We start from the raw sequence: 15,554 nt of genomic DNA on the forward strand, positions 1-15,554 counted from the left end.
TAGTACATGGTAGTCAAGGGCGTCGCATGTCTTTGTGATTTGGACATCGCTCTTGCACATCCAAAGCTTTTGCGTATTGATCGTAGATTGTGCGTTGTGACTAGATGAACGCACCATGCCACGGAAATACAAGAAAATTGTCTCTAATGCCTAACAATCAGATACAATGAGATACTGGGGAAGAAAAAGTCGCGCTGTTGCCTGTTCCAGCACATGTTCGACATCCTACGTGTGAGGTAGAATGTGTTCTTGAATTGCTAAATATCCATCTGTTCGTTTTGGAAAGATTCAATTTCAAGTATTAAAGCCCAAATTTCAGTTATGACCACATTTATTTTTTGCAATGTGGTTATGAGTACCAATTTTGCACGAACTCTGCATGCACGCACTGCTGTACACCGCGCTTCAAAAGCCAAAGCTTTCGGTTTCGGTTACGTCATTTTTTTTTCTCATACACAACCGCTTTTTTTTTCAATTATATCTATTGCAGGGCGTTAAAAATACGTACTTTTTAACTTACCAATATATGACGACATATTATAAGGAAAAAAATAAAGCTTGAACTCGCAATACCTTTGACTTCGCATCGCCAGTGATATCAATGCATCGCGCGCGTCAGTCCAGAGGTGCGGTCCCTTGTCCTGGTCAAAGCATCTGTCGAATGGTTTTTCCTTGGACGTAAGGTACAACCATTGAAGCTTCGTAAATGTCTAATAAGCGGAAACTGTTCGGCTCGGAAGAGCCGCGAACCAAAATGAGCGGTTCTTTCCACCAGATAAGCAGCGGCGACAAACGCGAGTCGGGCCGCGTTAAAGATGCCAACCTGCGCCGTGTGCTCGACTCCGCAGCTCGAATGCGGCGCCAGAAGAAAGCCGTCGACGGCCTCGAGCACGACAACTTCCACGACGACCCGCACGCCAATCTGGTGATGCACAAAAAGGCGCCCAAGTTCGAAGAAACCTTGGAGGCGAAGCGCAAACGCAGAAGCAAAGGTGAGCCCTTGAAGGCGCGCTTCAAGCGGAGCTTCAACGCCCTCTTGGAAGAGCACCAGGCCAGCAACCCGGAGGCGCCCAGTTACAGCCACGCCAACGTGCCGCCGTCCAAGCTGCCGCCGAGACACTTCTGTGCCGTTTGCGGCTTTCAGTCCAACTACACCTGCGTTTCATGCGGTTCTAGGTACTGCTCCATCAAGTGCTTAGGTGTGCACAGAGACACCCGCTGCTTGAAATGGACAGCGTAGAGACCGAAGAACCATAACCTGTTCGCGAATTCTTACAGTGCTGCTACGAAGCGGTGTTACTCACGCAGGCCAGCCGTTGAAACACCGGACCTTAAGTTCGTGACCTCTGACGTGTGTGCTGTTGCCGTTATTTGAGGAAGTATACCGTATGGCCTGGTCGCGTGTTGCTGTTTACGCCCGAGCCCAGTGTTAGACCGCTGGTCGTGGGCGATCGCAGTTTTTCCTTTGCACAACCCTGGGCTCAGTGGCGTACCAACTATTTCGCAAGTGGGGGGGGGGGGGGGGGGGGCGAACTGCAAGCGATCTGAGCCCTCTATCTCACTCTCTCTCTCTCTGTATATATATAAGTAGTAATAAAAATCGGGCCCCTCGGTTTCCTTTTATGTTCATATATACAGGGTGTCCCAACTATCATGCACCGTGCTTTAAAATTATGCAAATGCCACGTAGCTGAACAGAACCAAGGTAATGCTGTGTGCCGTCGCTTGGAGATAGGTTATCTTTTGCATTCTGCCTAATTACACAATTTGTCTTAACTAATCAACTTCTCAGGTATTATAATTAGATGAAAAGTGTCAATGAGAAAATTGTGGAGCAACATGAAAGACTCCCGATACAGCTCTATTATGTGCTACATAAAAGTTTTTCCGAGCGTGAAAGAAGCCCGAGAATACACGCAATATTGCCGGGTGACTGGCCGCTCGAGGCACTTGCGTGGTTGTCACTTGTAGTTGTCATTATGCCAGCGCAGCCGTGTAAGTTTTCCACCGCTCTAAAAATAGACTAATAACGCTATGGACCATTTTGCATACATGTTCTACTGGAAAGGGCACATTTAACCCACCCATTTGGAACATTGCCTACACATTACCCATACCATGCTCCTAATTTCCCCCAGATATAAACAATATGCCTTGTTTAGCTCACCAAGGACACCGAAGAAACAAACTATGAATCTCGTAGGATGCATGAGAACATGTGGAAAAACGAGGGTTTAGTAATTATCTGCAACACTTGCATTTAATGCAGGAAAGTGAAAGTTTCGTAACGCATTGCATTTATAATTTTCCCTATTTTCACAGAATTTCAAGACCGTATCTCGTGCTGTTGGATTAGGAGTCTGGGAAACTTGTCGATTAGTGGCAGTATGACTCCCTGGAATGCTTTGATGAGTAACTTTCTATAAGGCTGTATTGAGCCTACACAGAATAAATATTTATCGTTCGTCACTCAGAACATTGCTTGGTATACTTCGAATAAATATGAACACGTCACCATGATGTTTACCAATCTGCACTTTGTCATGCATTTGTATTTTTTTTTTGTATTTCAATGTTCATATTTCCCCCCTACATTAATGCCCCACACGGATGCTGTAAGTATTGTAAATAAATACCGTGCACCGCATAGCTTACTGAAAATACTGGGGGGGGGGGGGGGGGGAACAACTAAATGGGTGTAACGCATAAAAATCGGGAGAAAGCGAGTATTCAGTAACTGCTTTCAGAGCGCATAAGCAACCTACACAGTTCTGCTTTTCGGTACACTTCACCAAAAAGTGGCCATCATTTCTTCAAAATATGACTGTCCACTTTTGACAGTAGGCAGGCAAGTGTCCCCGGTGAATACGCATATATGGCCCTGCAGCTGGTATACTCTCTGGTTTAGATACGTCAGTGGTGCTAACAGTTGCAAAAATTTATTCAAGCTATAGACCGTCTTATAGCTACAGTGCGGTAACCTCTACCTCTGCCCGCGAACATGTCTCTGCCGTGAAGTGTGCACGTACGCGTCGCACAGAAACAGTATGCTGCCCAACTCTTATCGTCGGCCCCTTACCACCACTCTCCTTGCTCTTCACATCCTATCTTTTCCCCCAAATCCCTTCCCCAATGCGGAGTAGCAGGCCAGAGGCACTTCACTCCGGCCGACCTCTCCACCTTTCTGCCACTAAAATTTTCTCTCTCTGTGGGCCGTTCGTCCACGATACTGCAGAATAGAATCCGGAGGCCGAATTCACAAAGCGTTTCATCCGTAAGTTTTCTTGTTCACTGGTTGGCCACCTCACGATTGGCTGAAATTTTATTTTACGAACAATGCTGTTGGCAACTCTACAATCCACCACTTGATCTGGCAACACTGTCCTAATAATAAATAAAGATGGTTACGACATCCAGGTTCACAGCGGCTCTTTCGCTCGGTGCTGTGGTCACGTTTCTCTTTTGTGGCGTCGAATCGAGGTGTTTCGTGGAAGCCTAAAGGGTCCTTGCTGCCAATCGCCTTATATATTTTGATGGGTCTCAAGGACTTGGGCGACGAAAACGCGGTAATAGTTGCGCTGTGCGTGCAAACGTCCGACCGGTCCAGCGAGTCGCATCAGGTTTTTTTTTATAAATACGAAGCCTTTCAAGGGAGCCGGAGATTTTAAAAAATTCGCCGACGATTACAATGCTCCCTAATGCGAAATTTGAGCGCAGCTGTATTCGTGTTTTCATTGCGCGATGTAATGGCTGGCGCAGACATTGTTTCGTGCGGCACGACTACCTCGCCAATCTGGAGATCGCGAGAGCCAGCGCGTGGGTGACGCGTGGGCGCGATTCACAGCCGCCGCCGACAGACGTCCAAGACGACGCGCGCTGCTAAGGCGCCATATCGTTGCCATCGTCGCCTCACTGCGCTTTTCTTCTCACACTTTCGCCATACCCTCGTCCGCTTTCCGCCTCACGGTTCCGCTGCACCCTCCTCTCCACTTTCCTCCTCGCGCCTCTTCGTTCTCGCCGCTTTTTTCATCCTCCGCTGCGCTATTCGTTCGCTCTCGTCTTTCGTTGCGCTCGGTTACGAGGTAGGACGCCGACGCTCGCCGGAAGTGTTTGTGCGTAGCCCGCCTCCGCAAGGTGCAAGCGCTTGTTCGCGAGGTTGTTCCACTGCTACAGGTACGATACTTAACTGTATTAGACCTCCACAGGCAACTCGACATTGCGACTCGTGTTACAGTATATCACATATGAGTAATCACATAGGCATCTCGCAATAAAGGGTGAAGTTCTAGCTGCACCAAATTGTAAAAAAAAAAAAAAAAATTACCTGTGGCAGATAGTACACTTATAATCGTTGATCTAAACTGCTCGATGAGGCGGCCATTACTTCCACGAGAAATCAAAACGCCTAATCGAATGAGTAACATAATTACGCAAATTAACTTTTTGATTAATTATATTACGGCACATCTTTCAACCTACGAATTATAGCCGCTAAGTTCGCAAGGTGTATCCACTTGGACGAAATCTCAGTTTCGAGATAATTTTCAAAGTGTCCGACGAAATGCGTGGGCGCGTTCCAGTGAAGTTTTTAAAGAAAAACGCTGTTTTATGCATCGAAGCACAAAGTTAACTGGGACGAGGGTTCGGGCGTTCCATGGGTGAGTGTGGGCGTTCCAGTTAACTTTTTGAGGAAAATGCTGTTTCGTGCATTGGAGCACAAAGTTAACTGGAACGCCCATGCATTTTGTCAGCCACTTTGCATATACCGCGTCCATTGGGAATCGTTAGCCCGCTATCGATAGTTTTGAAACGCAGCTTTCGGTCGATACCTCCCGCGCCACTCACGGACACACTGCGCCATCGGACTTGAAGGAGGCTAACTATATTATTGTTTTATAAGCAGTTAGCATTTCTCCCGCCCGGCGGTAATTTTTGAACGCGCTCTGAAGTTTCGCGATCGTCAAAGTAGAAAGTAAAGATGGCCGCCTCCGGCAGCAGCGCGCGCGCTTCGAAAGATCGTAGATCTCGTGATTCCACTGCGTCTGCGGCTGATTTTATCGATGGATTGAGCAGGAGCGAGTCTGGGGATGCTGCCTTTTCGTCGGACTTTGACTCTGAGAGCGATGACGATGCAAATCAGCCCGGAACATTGGCGGCCGCAGCCTGACACGCCTGTTCAATGAAAAAAAAAAATTATTTTTTCGGAGATAATGCCTATTAGACGAAAATACATTTTGTATATCTCATAATTTTGTTCCATTTTTTTCTTAGTGGCACCAAGCGTATCTTTACAAACTTTGTTCAATTTTATCCCGCAATCTTGATTCTGGCAATTTATGTCTTTTTTATGATATACTTCTGGTTAATAAAACTTTCATATGCGTGAAAAGTGAATTCATTCTCTTTTTGCTTATGTATACATAAAATATTGAGTGCAGTAGTTTCTTCAGCAAAAAAAGTCTGGCGTAACCTACAAAAGAACACCCATTTTCCCCACGGTATAGGGAAATAGTTAAGCCTACATCACTATAATTTATCAAAGCGCCTGCCTGAGGAAAGTATACACTCCGCGATCTGAAACGCCTGCGAGATATTTAATATGAGCAAAAAGAAAGCAATGGTCTACTCGCCGTGAATAAAGAAGTCGACCCGAGTAAAGTGTTTCGAACAAACCGATATTGTATAAGTCACCTTTGCCCAATGCGGATCGAAGTTTCTTATTCAAGTCGCTCTCCGATGCGCGTCGTCAGCTTCTTTATAGAAACAATGAAATCATACATTAATGTCTTTCCATCGCGACGACACGGATAATCGCACACAACAAAAGTCTTTGGACATCCATCTTTTCTCGTTTTAGGGCTTGTGCGCGGCGGCATCACGACGATTTGAGAACTACGAGGCATTCAGCGCATGCCTTGATAAGACGCCCTCTTTCGCTTCAAACCTGAACCTCGATCAGCTGTTCCTCGGTGCGGCCTCTGGGTAGTGAGCATTTAGTTGGAGTCGCGAATAGAGTGCCAATAACAACAGGCAGTTCAGCAAAAAAAATGTGGTTGATCCCTCTTATATAGGAATCGGTATAGAACACGAAAGTGAAACGTGTCTTCACAGAAGTAGTGTAATGTTTATTGCACATTGATATATAATGTCTATTGGTGTTTTGTGGCTAAAGCGCCCTTAGGCGTTGATGCACCCACGCTGACGCCTGGTGGCACGTCTCCTCCATCACGACTACCAACGTCGATGACCATGAGCAACCGTCGTGCATATGGAAGCTGCACTACGCTGCACACGCTAGCACAACGCGAAAGACGAAGCACGTAACTGACACACTAATACAACGCGCAAGACAAAGCACGTAACTGAATCGTCACCGAGTCAAATCAGCGCGTACAGCGCGTCGTAATTGCAGCCTCCGCGATCAACTTCAGAAACATTTTCAGAGCTAATTGCGGAGGCCACGCTCCGCTGTGCTGAGTACGGTGAACGCCACCTAGGTGGCGTTGGTAGTGCTTCTTGATGCCAGCGTCCCTTCGAATGCTGGCATCGAGGCGTTGTAGTGCTGAGACCACCGAAGCGTTCACTGTCGGTGCGCGTTAGTGTCATAATGCAGTACTTCTCTTTTCTGCTCGTAGGCGGCGGCACCGCCCCGAGCAAGAGCGCGGGTACACGGAGGAGTGTTAGATATATAAGGCGCGTCTGCGTCTCTGCAAATGCGTTTGTGACGCAATGGGTTAAACGCTCGGCGATCTATCGTCGCGGACCGAGAGGTCGTGGGTTCGATTTCCAAATTTTGCTTGTTTGTGGAACTTTTTCTTCTGGTTTCTTTCTTTGTATTATGTTCGTGTACATTGTAAGCTGACGTATTTCCGTGACGGAAATACGTCAGTGAAGTCTTGGTGGACCCCGGCATAAAACACTTTCGTGTTAAAAAAACAACTAATAAGTACGTGCGGCTTGGAGAACAGCACGCGTTATCTTTCCCTGCAGCTTAGCAGCAGCGTCGAACTTTTTTTTACAAAATAAATATGCCGTTTTCCTGTAATTATTCCTCGGTTATGCAAATGAACTTGAACCGGTTCGAACCGTTATTTTCTTTCGCTCCGTAGTTGAACCGGAACTGAACCGTTTTCGCTGAATCGGAACGAAAAAGGCTTCGGTTGTTCTACAGTCTGTTCGGCACCTTTTCCATATCCACACGAAGAAAGAATTTCACCGGCGTCATCTGGCTCGCTTTTATTGTTCATCCAGACGTGATGGCCTTGGAAGCAGCCCAAGTACAGAAAGAAGTCATCATGATCTCCGTGGTGCACAGTCGCTGTTGACGTGTCACGGCGCACTATACGCACGCGTGCAATAGTAACTAACAGCTCACTACAGTACGGAGAACCTGCGACTGGAGGGGCTAACAGCACCATGTGAACTCGTATATGAGACGTCGATCGCTAGATGTCACGAAGATGCCGGTGCCACGATGGCGAAGTACTGGACAGGAAACTCCAGGCCAACCACGGGAGCTACCGAGCTGAGCCACGTCACCAGGTAATTGCTGTGCTTTCTGCAAGAAAAAAAAATATTGAAAGTATATATACACACGCAGAAACCATCAGATGATTAAGTAGCGGATAGCAATCATGCAGGACAAAACGGTGCATCTTGACACCAGGCGCGCAGAGAACGACTGCAAGCGTCAGCCAATACGCCACAGCGTCACCGCCGACCACATGCAGCATTCAAATCTAACGGGGCAGCGGCAAATAGCCACATGACGTGCTCGAGCTAATCAGGTATGCTATACACACTTTTCAGTCTAGCATTTTGTCTACATCTCCTTTTACCATTTTTCTCTTCCTTAAGACTTCCGTGTGTACGTTGTACCGTTATCTATGTCTGTAACGGATCCGGTCCTATAGGTCTATTCCAAGCTTTCTTTACACCAATACTCTAAACCTCTCTTGCTTATCTAGACTACTGACTGGTTGACGCTTCCGTCCACTTTAAATTCCAGCGCTTCTGGGAGGTGTACGTCACCTACGGGTCTTGCTGGCTGAATACCATCGCATTCCGTTAGGATGCGCTGAGTAGACTCCGGAATTGTGCTGCAGCAGATATGCCTCATCTTGACGCGAATGTTTTTTAGATCCGAAGCAGCTTATGGCGAGGGCTTTGTCCGACCCTCCTGCGTCCCGCGGCGTCACACACCCCCATAGCGCATGCGCGTCCCCTCCCTCTCTCCTCTCCTACTTTCCACCCTTTCTCTCCTCTAGGAATCCTCTACTGTACGGAGCGGCGCCCGCGTGCCACACCCCCACAGCGCATACGCGTCCTCTCCCCCCCTCTCTCTCCTCTCCTACGCTCCCCCCGTTCTCTCCTCTAGGAATCCGGAGCGGCGCGCACGACAGGTGGTGCGACAGCTGCATACTCCGCTGGGGGCGCCACGGTAGTTCCGCGGTATGAAAATGACGGAGCGCGCGCGCCTCATTATCTCTCCTGTGCAGCGCCGCGCTCAGTGCTCGGGCCGCTGCCGCGAAACCATCTTCCGCTCAAGCTAACCATCTCCCCGCTGCTTCGCATCCACACATGGTTCCCTTTAGCGGGAGATGGAGTAATTTTTTCCTCTTTTTCCCACCGCTGTTCCTACCGCCTCCGACGCCCACTTTTTCAGAGAGTGACGTCAGTCGTGACAAAGACGCTGGCGCGGGCTAATCGGCGAGCGTGACGAGGACCAATCAGCGAGCGCTCTCTCCTCCGACCTCGGGCGCTGGCGCGGTGCCCTTTCCGTCCGGCGCCAACCATTTACAAAACGGTCATAGGCGCACTCGATTCTTTCCACGCACGCCGAGAGTGCAAGTATGTGAAAGCTGTCGTTGCGAACACTAAAAGAAGGTTGTACACTGCTTTCTCTCTTTGTGGAACAATTGACAGATGGTTGAAACTTGGCGCCCGCGCTCGGTATAGAGCCGTTGTATATGCTTTGGGAGCATATATCGGGTGTCCAGCTAACAATGAGCAACCTTGAAAAATTCAGAAGCCTTAATTAACAACCCCCTGAAGAAGCGTCCAGTTTTAATGCGTTAAGACGCACTTTCACTGAGTATGTGGTACTGAGTGTGCGGCAAGCGAGGGAACAATTATCAGCATGCGCAGGCACTGTCGCGCCACGCTTCTCGTCGCGCAGTCTACGCACGAAAGTTATGGACAATGCCACCAACCCCCGGAAGGCGAGTGCTAGTTTCGGTTTGAAGGAAAGTGCGCGCTCCTAGCGGTTGCCGGGCATCCTAAGATCTCGTGGAACGACGTAAAGTAGATGTGGATGGTCGCATTTATTGCCATTCACAAGTTTATAGAAATAAAGAAATTAGAATGAACGGCAAACAACTCTTTTTTTTTTTTCCTGATTAGTTATTTTTTAAATTTCTCTTTATGGGAATTTAAAATAGCGCGGGAAGCGGTTGACTTCGTGCGCCCGTCGAGCTTGCCTCCGCTCACCCTTGTCACTCGTTCAGCGATATCATAAGTCGGATCGCGCTCTGTCATCTGTTTCGGTTGTCGTGCCATGTATGAAGACAGGGCAGATAATACAGATATGCTTATGGGGTTTTACGAGCCAAAACCACGATCTGATTATGAGGCACGCCGTAGTGGGGGACTCCGGAAATTTGGACCACCTGGGCCGGGATTTTGTAGCGATGCCTGTCCGGTAATAATGCCTTTTCGCGCTTATCGCGCTTTGTCAGTGGTCAGAGCGACGGTTCGCTCGCGTTATCAACGGGATCAGCCGGCCGTGAGCGGTGGATGATAATACTAGTATGGTATAAGTCATAAGTCATCGCTACAAAATCGCGGCTCTAGGGTTCTTTAACGTGCACCTAATCTAAGTACACGGGTGTTTTCGCATTTCGCCCCCATCGGAACAGATATGCTTGACCAGGCGTGCAAGGAACGGAAGACGCAGGAAACCAGGTCGACCAAGCATGTAGACGAAGATGGCTAAATCGGGGCATCACATGTCTTGTGCGACTCTGGCGTGTTCTAATACGGGGATTTCCAGTTCTGCGAAGTTTTTTCAGGTTTCCTAACGACAACAGGTAAGCACAAGTATTTCACTCTATATTCTGAGCAGGTATTCATTTTGCGTGAGTGTACCAATTCTGTGCAAGCCTGAGTGGACCGACATAATTAGGAGCAGCGTCGCTCTACTCATTCGTCATGACGGCAGCCCATCTGCTGCCGGCGGAATACTTGTAATGAAGAGGTTGAGTGCGTGTTTGTTTGTATCGCTCAGTTGCGTAGCTTTATGCTCAGCTTCGGTTTTCGCAGGTTTTTATCACTTGTATCGTAGACGAGGTTCAATGTTATTTGTTTTGCCAGCAAAATGTCTTTAATAATACCAGTAGTACAAGTATGGGCTATTCAATGCTAATTATATGCACGAACGAATAATCCCCCTTGCGATGCAGATTGCTATTAAGTTTATTTTTTATTTTTTTTGTAGACTGTAGCCCTAAACTTAACCCAAGTTAGTAATTTCAAAGCGACTACTTTCAGGAAATGACGAAATGTAACGTTTTAACAGCGAATATTGGTAGTTAACTGCGGCTGTGGAAACTTGCGCAAACTTGCACGGTTGTGTTCGCGTACTTCACGCGATGAACGCACCAGCGGCTCTGGAAAGAGAGAGAGAGTGAAAGGATGCATAGAAAGGCAGGGAGGATAACCAGAGGTAGTTCCGGTTGGCTACCCTACACGGGGGGAAGGAGTAGGGGGATAAAAAGAGACAGAGAGTGGAAGGGGGGAGAGAGAGACGAGCACAAACAAACCGCGTACACTATAGAGCGGTAGGTGGCGGCGTTCTTAAAGTCTATAGTGAAGGCCCGTAGACCGTAGGAACCTTATGTAGCGCGAGTAAGGCCTAAGTGCATCCATATGTACGCTGCGTTGTGGGAGTGGTACACGAGATCCCCCTAGATTGTCGAACATCCTACGTATAGGGCAGACGGGGTGTTGCGTAAACGACTGCGCACGGGAACATCAGCTATCAACTGACTGACTACCTGCAAGCTAGGCGCTATTTCATCTCAACAAGATGCTAGGAAGAAGTAAGAAAGCATGTGCCGAGAGATTTTAGAAGCGTATTTTATTATAAGAGGAGGTAGCGCCTGTACGTGTAAGTGACACACATATATGTATATCACTGTTCAGTGCAGAAATGTCCTTTTTGACTAATCAGATGCTTTAGAAACAAGGCTATCTATCTATCTGTCGAATTGTATGCTCGTGCGCTATTCGGCTTTTTTGTGACGCTACATTTTGTAACGACCAACGTTCCAATAAACCGGTTGGTAGTCTGCGCTCGTTCTTTCCGCATGTCTCTTTCTGTGTGGTGTCCTGTTTCCCAATTTTGCGCATTTAGCAATCAGTAATTAGGATGAACCAACTAGCCCCCCAAGACATTCTAATATATAGTCAGCTCGACGGCAGTACACAGGAGGGAGCTCACCCGTCTTGGTGCTTTGGCCGCGTCTGTTCCATGAGCTGGGCCGTCTTGCACGGATGCAGCTGGAAGTAGGGGACTCCCTGGATCGGGTGCTCCTGCGTCACAGAAGAAGGCGTTTAGAGCTGAGCCTCTAAGATCTGCGACGCGCGCTGTCTTCTTACGTCACCTGATCTCGGGGGTCATGTTCACATCACAGTTTCCTACAATTACTGTATGGAAATCTCACGCTAGTGTCTGCGGGAGCTGCAAGCACGTGACTGCAAGCATAGCGGTCTATAGTCAGCATTGGGAATGACAGGTACGTAATACACGGATTTTCCTAACCTTGATGCTTCTGGATTTAAAAACGAACTTTGTGACTTTGCAATATTGACCAGTTTCAACTAAGTATTACGTTCCGACAATTTGCAATGTTTGAAATCAGGCGTTTGTCTGAATGCCTTCAATCGCTTAAGGACCTCCATGCTTGGGAATTCAGCAAGATAAACCGTAACAAATAAAGCCACACGAACGTCTGAAGCCGCAATAATAACAAAGATTAGACAAATTTATGTACTGCCCATCATTCCCACGGTAGGGCAAAACGCCGACGGCGTCGACAACAGTTCTGCGCATTGCTGGTGCTGCTGCATGTCCAAGTTTATACAGCTGATAAAACTACTATCCTTACTCCGTGTAGCGCTCTACTAATTTGCTATCGCAATTGATGCTTCGCCTTTCGGGTGAAACTGCGACATCTTTTTTTTTTTTTTTTTTTTTTGTATCGCATCACAAGGAGGTCCCCGGAATGTAGCTTCTACTACGACGGTTCGGTGGAGCGTCTTATCAGAGAGTGTCCTCAAAATGAACCAGCAGAAATTTGGCCTGCATGACCAGCTGAATCTCCCTGACAGACGCCCGTATATCTATGAGCAAAGTGCTCGGACCGTGGTAATGCCTTGATAAGCAGAGGCGTCCTTCACAGCCCTTCGTGGTTTCATTTCGATAACAATTATATGGACACTCCAGGTGAATTTCCCTCGTCGCCGTCGCCGAGATGTTCCGTATAAAGTGCAAGTGCGAAAGCATGCTAGAGTGAGCTGAGAAGGATGGTGGCTTGATACGGCGATGTCTTCTCGCGCTCGCAAGGGAGGAAGGCGGGGAGGAGGGTCTTTTCACCCGCGCAATAGGGGGAGCGGGGAGATGTGTGCGCGATACGGGGGGGGGGGGGGGGGGGTGCGCGTGATAACGTGCTCGTTCATTTATTCAGTGAGCGAATGTTTACAGCAGTTCATGCAGCTGATAAGACAGCTAACCTTACTTCGTGTTCGAATTGTCCGCAGACTTTCGCGCCGCGCCGCGGTGCACGAGAGCAACCACACGAGGAGGATACACAGACGACAACGCTGTGCTGGTCCATGCCATGCGCCTTTTGTGTTCGTCTTTTGCGCGTGATGGCTAAGAAGTGCAACAGTAATCGCATCTGCTGCGTGCCCCAGTGCACAAGTCGAGCTGTGCACCACACGATAAGCCTGCATTCGTTTCCGCGAGATCCGCAGCGAAAGAAGGAATGGATGGCGATGCTTCGTATTGGTAAGCCTATATAGTGACGCCGCCGATCAGAGTCTGCAGTGCACATTTCACCCCCAGTGATTTCTTCTGGAGCAATGCTGGTAAGTGGAAATCGCTTTTACTCGTCGCTCAATTGAACGTAGTTTGGCCTAGCGGTTGGGCGGTCGTACTTACACATAAGTTAATTACACTGCGTGAGGGTTTTTGTTGGGGTACACACCTGCTAGCGTGACGACGCGACCACCCGCCATTTTTTAGGCTTCCAACTTTAAAAGAAAATAAATCTGCGAACCCCTGCAAGCAGGGTCCGTATTCTGAAATGATCCACTGAGGCGATAGTATCGCCGTCAGGCGCGCGCTGATTGGCTGGTTGAGCACGATTGGATGACGTCGTGCCCAACCAGCCAATCAGCTGATCAAATTTTGCTAAAACTGCCAATCATCGCGCGCGCCGTTAGCCAAGGCGATAGTATCGCCGAAGTGGATCATTTCAGAATCCGGCCCCAGAATAGATGCAAAGTTTCTTTTTTTATGTGATTTGCACATTTGCTACATCATACAGAGATTTTATGCCAAGTTCGATACACACCAGCGAGTTCCGCGAAATATTTCAATCAGTTCTGACGTCGATTCACACGAAGCTGTTTGAATCGCGATCGAATATTCATAATAGCGATTTACTCGCTTCAGTAGCTTTCACAACGCAGACAATCGAGATCGAAAAAAATACGACCTAATTTGCTTCGATCAAAAGTGACATGGCTGCCTCCGTGGTACCACGGAGACATGCTGCCACGGAAACGCCCGCCAAAAAAGTGCGGCCTTGTACTTTCAACAGATCCTTCGCGATAGACGAGATGTAATGGGGCACGGTCCGCTCTTGACCCGCCAGTGGCATTTTGGCGGACGTTTAAAACTTCTTCGCCTTCAATTATGCGTCTAATTCTAGTGAGTGAAATAACTTTACTAGTATCTGCCGTTCCAATGTGGCTCATAACATCACCTAATGAAAGCGGCCTTGCAAAAGGAAGGGAATTCATGTCGCACATTATTCAAAACTTGTTGCAACCACGATACGACACGCAACGAACTCCGTGCACTCCGGATTCTCGATCCTCCACTGGACTGCCATCATGGTGCGACGCGCGCGCCACCTATATATAGTTCGTGGGCATCGCGGATATAGCTGTTTAATAATTTGCTATCGCAATCAACTGACTTTTCTTCCTTCATCCACGATAAAAGCGAACCAAGTGTGCTTTCTTGAAAATTCTGCGCATGCGCGCTCGTCTGCTGATAGTCACTGCGCTCAGGCGACTATGTAGTCCAATACGACAGCGGTCATTAAGTTATGCTTCTGCCACAAAGAAAAACAGGTCAGGGCACGTGTTTTGTTTAATATCATCCGTAGTGGCCAGTGGCCGATCCCGGCAACAAACATCGGCTCGGAGACGTCCGAGCACGAAGGTCGAAAACAATGAGGAATGAAATGAATCTCTACAGAATAAGGACCATTGTCAAATCAAGACAGCGGCTGGAGGCTCGGGCTCGCTCCTCTGGGTTTACGGACGCGGTTTACGGTACCGGACGGGACGCGACATGTATTAATGCTTCACTTCGTTATTTATAACCCAGTGAAAACTGAACCGGATGCACTCTCATACAGATACCTTTCTCGAGAAGACACTCTAGCACTTGCGACACAAAAATTGTCGCGAAGAGATAATATAGATAGTCTTCATGTGACGACACGGAGGCAGCCCTCACCGCTCTAGTATCTAAACATAGCGTCTACGATGACGTCAGCGCACCGTATTATCACACGCACAGTGTCTTGCTTTTTGACGCGGCGACTGTTTTTCACCGGTTTTCACTGTTATCGCTTTGACGGTTGACGCAAGACGCGCCTGTCGTGCTGTCATGATGGTGTTTCTTGCTTACGCAGCTTCTCGACCTGCTATAGCACCCAAAGATGGCGTCCGCGATGACGTGTGTGCAAACTATCTATATGCACCATATCATTTACGGCACCCGGATACTGACCTACCAAATCCTCGGACTTTCTTAACCATCATACACTAGTTACATTAAACTACTAGTATGATTGTTGAAAATATGAACATTGATACTTTCAAAAAGAATATCGCTATGTGTCTTCTGTCCCTCTCCAATGGAGCGCTATCGTATGAGCCGTTCCCGCTAATGCTAAGTGTTTAATATTTAAATGCATACTTAAATGTATGAGCATGCAGCATCGACCATATGTTTACTACTGTGTGTTTATTTCAATATAGATTTTTCATATACAATGCAGGCTTGTGAACCGTATTTATATCAATGTAGCACACTGTATGATGAGTGTCTTCTTTTCCTTTCTCCGTGTTTTCTTTTTAATTTTCCGCGCTGAGTGATGTGCCACGTGGAGTGTGGGGTTTTGACGCTTTGTCAGGTACTTGCTTGCCTTTACGTCAATATCGCCCTGACAAGTACGTATTTGCTGTCGAAA

At 47.8% G+C, this 15,554-nt stretch overlaps 2 protein-coding genes across 4 annotated transcripts in view; one reads left to right on the forward strand and one right to left on the reverse strand.

Moving 5' to 3' along the window:
- The first annotated feature begins 603 nt into the window (after nt 1-603).
- LOC119433407 (zinc finger HIT domain-containing protein 1) lies at nt 604-1,398 on the forward strand. The gene has a single exon (XM_037700613.2). The coding sequence runs from the start codon at nt 707-709 to the stop codon at nt 1,238-1,240; it is 534 nt and encodes a 177-aa protein (XP_037556541.1). The 5' UTR covers nt 604-706; the 3' UTR covers nt 1,241-1,398.
- Nucleotides 1,399-7,202: 5,804 nt separating this feature from the next.
- Nucleotides 7,203-15,554, reverse strand: part of LOC119433406 (ubiquitin-like-conjugating enzyme ATG10) — a 39,784-nt gene continuing 31,432 nt past the window's right edge. For 2 of the 3 annotated variants that reach the window (XM_037700611.2, XM_037700612.2), the window contains exons 6-7: nt 11,501-11,592; nt 7,204-7,558 (exon numbers count right to left, since the gene is read on the reverse strand). In XM_037700611.2, coding sequence (XP_037556539.1) covers nt 7,453-7,558; nt 11,501-11,592 — 198 coding nt within the window. In that variant the 3' untranslated portion in view covers nt 7,204-7,452. Of the gene's footprint in view, nt 7,559-11,500; nt 11,593-15,554 lie in introns of all 3 variants that reach the window. The other variant, XM_049658487.1, reaches the window with a different exon arrangement.

Source organism: Dermacentor silvarum, chromosome 11 (genome assembly GCF_013339745.2).
Source record: "Dermacentor silvarum isolate Dsil-2018 chromosome 11, BIME_Dsil_1.4, whole genome shotgun sequence".
In the NCBI taxonomy this organism is placed as follows: Eukaryota; Metazoa; Arthropoda; class Arachnida; order Ixodida; family Ixodidae; genus Dermacentor; species Dermacentor silvarum.

Coding starts and splice junctions, on each gene's coding strand:
- LOC119433407 (XM_037700613.2), top strand. CDS start 707: ATGTCTAATAAGCGGAAACTGTTCGGCTCGGAAGAGCCGCGAACCAAA.